This window comes from Channa argus, chromosome 1, assembly GCF_033026475.1.
Source record: "Channa argus isolate prfri chromosome 1, Channa argus male v1.0, whole genome shotgun sequence".
Taxonomy (NCBI): Eukaryota; Metazoa; Chordata; class Actinopteri; order Anabantiformes; family Channidae; genus Channa; species Channa argus.
The window spans coordinates 21,926,029-21,935,483 of NC_090197.1; the positions used below are offsets into that span (position 1 = coordinate 21,926,029).

Here is a 9,455-nt window from a genome sequence, read left to right on the forward strand (position 1 = left end):
ATTGGCCAAACATTCATAAAAGAAACCCAAGCCTACACTCAAAAAAATAAAATGTTCAATGAACATGATTTTATCATAGCACCTTTAATGCATCTAATCAAACCAAGTAAACACAGCTCGTCTTGAACATGTTAATTGAACGCTACATATAGCTGTTGATAAGATATAATTTTATCATGTTCATCCAATCTATTATCATTTTGTTGTATTTAAATGTTTGTTTTTGGTTAGGCTAGTAAATGTATTTCTAATTCGCTCTACATCAGTAAACCACTTTAGCACAACAAAGTTCAATCTTGTTAAATGAACTTCTTAGATCCTTGTCCATTCCCCTAAAATCCCTTTTGTTCAATGAACTAACAAGCCTGTTTTCTTGTCTCAATTAGATTTAATTTAGTCAAATTACACAAAAATACAGAGATAGAAACAAAAACTGTTTTACAATAATTGACTAAACATACATTAACAATGACTTGTTTCCCTTAGGACCATATCATACATTTGTTGTACTGTGTGTTGTCATAGGTCACAAATTAGGATCACAGTAACACTGTGTATTATGTGAAAGATGTACATCCAATTTCAATGTTTAACACATAGCTGGGGTAAATAACAGTTAAGCAAATTACACACATTAGTTGATTCAGTGTTTACAGGGTACCAACATGCAAGACAACTTGCCAAAGCCACTACATTTTATTATTATTTCAATGTATTATTATTTTATTATTATTAATCTGAGATGCGAGTGCTTGCAGGTTCATGCCAAATACCAGAGTCCAACTACTATTTTAGTAAAGTTAATTGCAAATGAGTATTTGTATTCTAATTTCATAACTGTAGTGGCTTTAAGAAACCAATTATGTATCTTGCAAAATGTTGAATTTGGTCATTTAGATATTAAAACAAAAACATTTAGTGTTTTTTTTAACAAGCCATTTACCAACAATACAGAAACAAACATTAAATTTGTCTTTCAAGTCTCCAGACTTCAACAAACCTTTTCAGTAACATCTGAGCTAAAAACATGCCCATTATAAAAGTAAACTCAGAATTGAGTGCAAGAGTACTTTAACATTTAAAATATTTTACACAAAATACCCAAGAGACACATGGGCAATAAAAAAACAAAAAAAAAAACAATTACTCTGAGGTACCAAATAATCAGTCTAAAGATACAACAAAAATGCCTTAAAAAACAAAACAAAAAGTATAGCCACTTTAGGTAACTTTAAAACTAAAATGCATTAGTGTTTGAGGACCACTAACCTTAAAGTTTTTAAAATAAACGTCCCTGTGTTGTTGTATTCTGTCCAAAAAAAAAAAAAAAAAAAAAAAACCTTTCAGATGGGGAAACTCCATTGTGGCAATACAAAAACTAGAACTTCAAGTTCACTCTTGAAGGTCAAAGACGCATAACTAAAAAAGTGCATTTGTTTGACTTAAGTCTTGTTCAAGGCCATTTACTCAAGAAGCTTATTTTTGAGAAACTGAACCTTGGATGACAACCTTTGTCCATCAAGATTGAGAAAGAGCTTCTGTAAGACTTCAAAAGTGCATTTGAGCTCTGCTGGGTAGCTTAGGTCCAAACAGTAAATGAGTCCAAATAACAGAGCACAAGCCAGTGCAATGTTCCCCAAGCCAGTGAGTACTTCCACACCTTCAATGAGGACACCAATGTCATGTGGGTCATCGTCAGGCAGCGCACCATCCTTCAGTATGACATACACTCCCATCACTGTTTGCTCCATGTTACTATGTGCCTCAAGGTCTGTGTCCTGTGGGATTAAATACAAGAGGGGTCATTTGAAAAATGAAATACCATCTAAGCACATAAGATGAAGTGTAGCAAGACAGACTCAAACATTTAATGAAACATGCATTCCAAATAATTAAAACTGAGGCATTAACAACTGCTGTAGTCATCTTAAATAAAACCTCACTCACACAAACCCCCAGCTATGGCCTAAATAATAAATGCATAGTAGAAATATCACTTTGACAGTGATATTGCTTACAAATGAAAATATAACCTTGTAAATACGGTATTTAAAACCGAGCTGTATTGGTTTATACAAGTTTACCCAATGCAGTTGCTAGGGAGTACACATGCACCAGTTAGCAATCTCTCCCATGATAAATTCTAGCTTTCTACTATCTCTGGAGGGCTTTGAAGAACCAATGCACTCAAATAGCAATAATATAAATATGAAAAGAAAAAACTAAACAGCAGAAGTACAGGGTGTGTGGGTATTTTCTGTGTAACTCACCAGATATTCCTTCACTAGTTTTTCATGGTCTTCATTCAGGTAGATGCATAAAGACCTAAGGATGCAAGCTCTTCTGGTATGTACATTGTCATCCTGTGGGATCAGAAAATAAATTAAGAAAATGTATAAGAGTGAATGAAAAGGCAACAGTACTTGGAAAAAACAAAAAGCATAACACAAACCTTAGAAATGGCAAGCATGAGCTGTCTTATTTTTTTTCCAGCTATACCGCCTTTACACCTAAAGACTTCCGTCAATCGTGGAATGTATCGGTCAAGCTCGGCAAAAAATGTAGAGAGTAGGGGAACAGTGGAAATCCTCATGAACTCCTTATCAATCTGGAAAAACCAACAATACAAGTTAACTGTGTATACTAAAGAATGAAAAGAACTAGCATAGAAGACGCGTTTCTTGCCTATTTTAGAACTTGATTTTCTGTTCTTCTAAATGTTCTTGGGTGAGCACATTATGAGACACATTAAAGTAAATGTAATACAGGATATGTACCTCCTTTGCAGTAAAGAGTGCTGGCCATCTGCTCTTAAAGTCTGCAATCATGGGTTGTCCTTGAAGAACTTCTTGTCTTCTGTATGAGAAAGTCTTCTCCATTTTCTCGGTCACTATAAGGTCATTATTTTTCTTTCTAAATTCTGACAGCATTGCAATTCTCTCCTGTTCGAGACTCTCAGTGGTTTCTCCTTTTGGATGCTCTGGACAGTAGTTCACTTCAGCTCTTTTTGGTTTTTTCACATTCAATGCTGCTAGGCTTCTTTTATCAGTGGCCTTGTTTTTCAATGAATTTATCTCTACTTCAGCACACCCAAGGCCTCGTAGTTTGGTCCGGAAGTTGGCCATTTTATACTTGAGACTTATCTTCCACCCATAACAGCCATTGAAAGATCCCTGTTCTCTCAAGCAAGGATGAGTTTTAACAAGGGCCTCTGCAACATCATTCAAATCATTGTCAGTTGGGTAAGCTTTGAACTTAATGATTTCTTCTGCCAATCGCTCCAAAATGTGTGATTTCAGTTTTGGTGACGGACTCAAAAAGGTTCCACTTCTCTTGTACTCGGCATTTGCCCTTTCAAGTTCAAGTGCTGCATCATACTTAAAACCTGGAATGGTGAAAACACTTGGCCAAACACAGTGTCTTGTAGATGGTGAAGATTCAGTAGATGTAGATGAAAAAGGCTCTGTATTATCCGTTTCTGAGGAGACTGATGAGGTGTCTGATGGGCCAGGTACCACTGGATAATGTGTTGTGGCATCTTCAACTACATTTTTTTGCAGGTATATCACTTTAAGATTGGCTTTGTCACTTATTTCAGAAATGTCTGATAAATTGATAAACTCATTCCCAAAGTCTGCATCTTGGTACTGAAGGCGAATCTCTTCTTGCAATCCAAAACTTGTCCTTATAGTCTGGCACAATTCTTCTATAGAGTCTGGAAACCCTCTTGGCAGAATGAGCTTTCTGGCATCATTGTGATCAAGGATGACCCTCAGTCTTACAGGGACCATAGTCTTTCACTGTAGTAGGCCTAAATAGAAAAGGAAAAAAAAGTTAAAGTTAATATATGTGTGTGTGTGTGTGTGTGTGTGTGTGTGTGTGTGTGTGTGTGTGTGTGTGTGTGTGTGTGTGTATATATATATATATATATATATATATATATATATATATATATATATATATATATATATATATATATATATATATATATATATATATATATATATATATATATATATATATATATATATATATATATATAGGTATTTAAAGTAGCTCTAAAAATAGAGCTACCTGTGGTGTCAGCTTTAACAGTTTACAGGGAACCCAATAGGATTCAATGTTCAATCACAAATGATGATTTTGAGACTTAATTGACCATGTCATTTTGGACGTAAAAATTAAAAAAGTAAATACTTACAAACATTACTCCTGTTTTTGCACAAAGTCAATATATCGTTTCAGTGCAACCAGACGCTTGCCGCCAACTGAATAGGCTGCTAATGGGTAGGCATCTACAAGTTCCCCATGCTCAATAAGAACAACCTCTTTCACATGTGACGTGCTTAACTCATAAGCTCTGAAGTGCTCTCTATACCAAGCAGTTAACTTTTTCACTACAAAATGAATCTTGCCCGGCAAAACACAGATCTGCAATATTTCAGCAAACTCTGGCAGACCAAAAACCTGTCCTTGCACAACTATCATCCCTTTGCTGTAGTTCATACCATGGTATGACACATTTGAGGTCATAAAGACATCAGTTTCAACAGGCAATCTCTGTTTAATAGCAATTGCAATGTCATTTTGCAGTACATCAACTGGCACAGATGAAGCATTAGTTACCACAAGAGATGTTCTTTGATCAGAAGACTGTAAATGAGAGGCTATCATGAGCTGATGTTTCTTGGCAAGTGTGACGGGTATGTTTTTAAAACAATTGGTATGGCGAGCAATCTGTTTAAAGAAACTGTGTTTTGCTTCAAACCTCATTGTCCACTTATGAACAAGAGGTCCAAAGAGGCGAATCATCAAAGGGTAGTGCTCTAAATAATGATGCTTTGGCAGAAGATTTAAGTTTGGAAACAGCTCTTTGTATCTTTGGCGGTGTTCACTAATTTTGCATTCAAGATATGAGATTGCTTCATCAGAATGGATAGGGGCTACAACAAGCTCCACTATGTCTTTAAGATCCAAAATGACATGCCAGACTGGTTCATCCTCTGGAATGATGGGACCAATAATGAAAGGCAATAATCGAAGCAAAGCCCAATTTTCGTGGGCATTTCCTCCGATATGTTTCCTTCCTGAAAAAGTCTGTGGTATCTGTTGAGGACGGTTAGTTTTATCTCCCCATTTGTAGTCAAAATTTTGGATCAAGTTATTAAGCTTATCTAATGTGAAGTATTTTTTTGAGATCAAAGTAGCTAAACAATGTGCAAGCTCCACTGGTATGATACCCTCAAATAAGTCATGTACAATATCTGGGGGATAGCCTGCAGTGACATGGAAATGTTTGAGATTCTTACTTAAAACACAATCCCGTTTAACACCACAGCACAGACTCGCAGTTTCCAGGGCAGACTTTAAATGTGCTTGATGAAGTTCCTGTGTTCTAAGTTGAAAAACACCAGCAGTTAATGACTGAATTTCTGATTTCTTTGCTACACAAAACCTGCAAATGTATTCTCCAGAAAAACTTTCTACAAAACCTGCAAGACCATGGGCTCCTAAATTGTCTGCTATCACACAATTCACAGTGCCTTTAACACATTTATTTAACTTAGCAATGTAGACACCATGTTGCTCCAAGATTACTAAGTCTTTCAACAGTAGATCCAACACTTTTTCAAACCCAAATGTTTTTAAATCTTCACTTTTACAAAGAACTGCTAAATAAATAGATGAGAGAGCTGAATGAGAACCAGGAGGCAAATTGTCCAGGACCCAGTATATGCCACAAAGTTTATGTTTTTTACGTGATGTCCCAAGAGGATTACAGACCTCAAACTCGTCAATATAGAGCGTAATGAAGATCCTCAACTCCTGAACAGCTAGAAAGCTATTGTTTTTATGATGCTCACCATCTCGAAAACACTTGTACACAGTTTGACCACCACATAAACTCTCTGTATTTCCGTGAGCTATTTGTTCCTCAATTACCTTGTCAAATATGTGATTGTGGCTTAATATTTCTTGCAGTAACTGTAATAAGGGAATGTACTGAAATGACCTCCTGCGATCTACAGATAGAAAATACTCAATGGGCTCTACAACATTAAAATTGAGTCTGTAGTACTGTTTCCTTCTAAAAGATGTGGCAAGTGGGCCACACTTTCCCAAAACTTGAACCACAGGGTTAGAAACACACACAGAGTTCGCAAGTTCATCAGTAACAGCCTGACTGACCTGCAGATGATGGCTTTTGAAGATTTGGGTAACCGTACGCTTTGTGATTGGCACACATGCAGAACTGAGCAAAAAACCTAATTCCTCCAATAGCTCATCTATTGTTCTGGCTGGAGTGTGAAAGACACATTCAAGTTTCAGCAGTATTGCAGCTAATTTTTTCTCTATCAATTTTGGCAGATTTTTATCCGCAACATCATTTTCTGAGACAGATTCAGGTTCAACCTGAGAATATGATACATCAGTTGAGCAACCAGGTCCTACATCTTTAGAACTGTCTAATAAACATGCTACACTTGTTTTAAAATCTTTGAATGAATTTAATTTATGTTTCCTGTTTTTGTGTGAATAAAAAGTATTGAAAATATTTGTCCTGAATGAGCAGCCAGCAAATACACAATTTACTGTCTCATGGTTTTTCAAATGGGTTCCAATGTGAAGGAAAAAGTCTCTCTCCGTAGAAATGTCTGTGCGTTCACATAACATGCATCGAAAAGTAAATGAGCTTGAAGCTTTTTGTGAAAAATGTCTTGGATGAGATCTATAAACATGTGTTTTAAGTGCAACCCATGTCTTAAATGTACATGGACAATTCAAATATATACAGAGATAATGACGGCTGCTTCCACTATATTGGCAGAGTCTGTAGTGTTTCAGTAATTTATACCTACAACTTTGCTTTGTAGCACAATGCCTGCACTGCCACATACACGTCACTGAAAGAAAGGGAAAAGGAAAAAGAATGTGTTCAAGAATGGTTGATATAGAACTTTCATGCTATATTGTATCATGAAATTTGATTACATATTATACTACGTTTGACTTACCATGTATGAAGTGCTCACAAAGAGCATGGGGAGGATTTAGATTACGATGCAAATCTGATAAAGAAGATGAAAGTTTTTTTTTTTTCTCTTTAATACTAAAAAAAACAAACAAAAAACAAAACAAAACACAGAGCTTCTAACCAAGCTTCTAATCAATTATTGAGACAGAGTGCATGCAACTAAAGTCTACATCTCAGCTTTCCAATTATTTCACTTTTCAATGTGATTGTTTTAAAGCGTTATATGGCATCGTGCCACAAATATTAAGTAAGATTGTTTAGCGTATAACCGATGCCCGATATACATACACGGGCATACACAACCGAACTAGACCCTCCATGCTCTCCCATGCTGTCCGGCCACTTCTACAACATATGTAATGAGTAGCGCGGCAATTCAAAAAGTTCTCACGGCTTGTTTCGTTTTTCGCCACATTTAAATATCGTATGGTCAGCAGAAAGAAATTTAGGATACCGACAGTTTAGGAACACAAAAATAACTAGTATGGCAGAGATAAAAAAGTTACATTCGGAATGTAGCAAAAGACTGTAACATGTGCGTAAGGCTAAAGGTAGCATTAAACAAATCAATATTGCTAATAAATACTACAAATGTGTCCAATAACTACTTTTTACTAATCAACAATCCCACAGTACTACATGCGAACAATTATTTATTCTGTACTTACCAACAAGTTCAAGGATGCCTGATGATTCAAATCACCCTCTTTGACACACCACTTCCTTCTGCAACTCCGACTTTCAGTTGATGCGCTTACGTATTTCCGGTGGCTATAGACATGCGCAGTAACGACTCGTTGTTTTAAAACGCTTCACGCTCATTCGATCAACAGCTGTTGATCTCATTCATGTGAAATTTCTTTCATTTATTTACAACAAACATGAATCCATCGTTACAGCTCAACAAACATATTATACTCTTATTTGTCAAACATAATTACAGTTTGCAAATCAAACACTTCACTTTTTGACTTTTTTGAGTGTACATCTACATGACTTGACAATTAATTATTTGCTTTGATTATTAAAAATTCATAGTACAAAAACATTAATCTATTTTTCGAATTATGAGGATATGTACCTTTTTAGTAAGTTGGGATATATTTGGTGTCTGTTTATTCAACAATTTTGAGATCCCCCCCCTTCAGTCTGAAAATTTCGGAGTGTGGCACTTTAAGAGTTTTCTTATGTAGACATCGAACCGTTAATGTTGTAGCGGCAGCTGTAGCTCAGTTGGAAAGGCAGTTGTCCACGGACCACAAGGTCAGTGTCTCGATCCCCGCTCCCGGCTATCTCTGGGCAACACACTGAACCCCTAACAGTCCACTCCCCTCCCCAAGCGGTGCGGTGCCAGTCCAAGCCCGGTAGAAATTGGGGAGGGTTGCGTCAGGAACATCCTGAACTCACGGGATAGGACAAAAATAAATGTTTATTGAAGAAACAAATTCATTTTAATGAAAAAATAATAATTTGAATTTAAATGTTGACCAAATAAAATTGTGCTTTCAAGCAAAAACCTAACAGACAAGTGTTCAATTGAGGGTCAGTCTGAATTTTTTATATCATGTTCTCCTACTCGTAGCATATTCAGTAATTGCTAAAGCAACCCAATCCCATTTTTTTCTTTATGAATAATTTCCCTCTCTAAATTATATTTTAATCACAGGGGCGGATCTAGAAATGTTTAATTGGGGTGACCGGACTGGGGGCACATGCTGAAAATAGATCAATAGCTTTCAGCTAGTCCCTCAGGGGTCACCACAGCAGAACATGTTCAGCATGTTTATTTTCTACAGGATGTCCTTCCTACCACAACCCTTCCATTTTTATCCGGGCTCAGGACCAGCCCCTTTGGTGGCTTGGCAGGACCACACCTGGTGGGCGATTCAAACCCATGGCCTTCTGTATCCCAACCAAATACTCTACCCACTGAGCCATCAGGCCCATGGGGGGGCGATCTGGCCTCGAAATTACTAGAAAGCAATAGATTTAAGGCTGAGCCTGCAGCTTGTTCATTTGTGCCACACTCCAAAACATGTGAGCAACATAATGTTAACAAAATATTGCCCAGACTGATTTGTAATCATTTTAATTCCACTAGATACAGTATATTGAACATGAATAGATGTTATGCTGATTTGGTGCATTTGGGGTCATTCACAATGAAGAAACACGTCACCCACGTGGGTCAGTAGTCAAACAAACTAATAATTCTCCTGTTAACAAAAAACAGGGAGCAAACACTGAACATCATTGTCCAGATATGCAATTCCAATATTAATGAAAATGTGTGGTAGTGAAGTGCATGCCTCTGCCAGCCAATCAAGTTGAAGCTCATAGCCTATTCTAATCAGTTAATTCCTTAGTCTGAAAGTGACATTTGTGCCAATTTTAAAGAAACCCCTTAAGGCATTCCTGA

The 9,455-nt window shown here is 36.6% G+C and overlaps 1 protein-coding gene across 9 annotated transcripts; it reads right to left on the minus strand.

Moving 5' to 3' along the window:
- Nucleotides 1-1,314: 1,314 nt before the first annotated feature.
- Nucleotides 1,315-8,017, minus strand: LOC137128806 (sterile alpha motif domain-containing protein 3-like). 9 transcript variants are annotated; one of them, XM_067507407.1, is made up of 8 exons: nt 7,705-8,017; nt 7,017-7,070; nt 6,857-6,905; nt 5,310-5,395; nt 2,778-3,811; nt 2,453-2,608; nt 2,271-2,363; nt 1,315-1,778 (listed from the first exon to the last, which is right to left on the minus strand). In XM_067507407.1, the coding sequence occupies exons 5-8, from the start codon at nt 3,789-3,791 to the stop codon at nt 1,464-1,466; spliced, it is 1,578 nt and encodes a 525-aa protein (XP_067363508.1). In that variant the 5' UTR covers nt 3,792-3,811; nt 5,310-5,395; nt 6,857-6,905; nt 7,017-7,070; nt 7,705-8,017; the 3' UTR covers nt 1,315-1,463. The 9 variants fall into 9 exon arrangements, with proteins under 9 accessions (XP_067363508.1, XP_067363479.1, XP_067363498.1 ...); XM_067507378.1 differs by having other exon boundaries at nt 4,202-5,395; XM_067507397.1 differs by lacking the exon at nt 5,310-5,395 and having other exon boundaries at nt 6,861-6,905.
- Between the last annotated feature and the right edge of the window lie 1,438 nt (nt 8,018-9,455).

Coding starts and splice junctions, on each gene's coding strand:
- LOC137128806 (XM_067507435.1), bottom strand. CDS start 3,791: ATGGTCCCTGTAAGACTGAGGGTCATCCTTGATCACAATGATGCCAGA. Junction 2,364..2,452: donor TCATGCTTGCCATTTCTAAG/GTTTGTGTTATG, acceptor CTGATCCCACAG/GATGACAATGTACATACCAG. Junction 1,779..2,270: donor AACTAGTGAAGGAATATCTG/GTGAGTTACACA, acceptor TTAATCCCACAG/GACACAGACCTTGAGGCACA.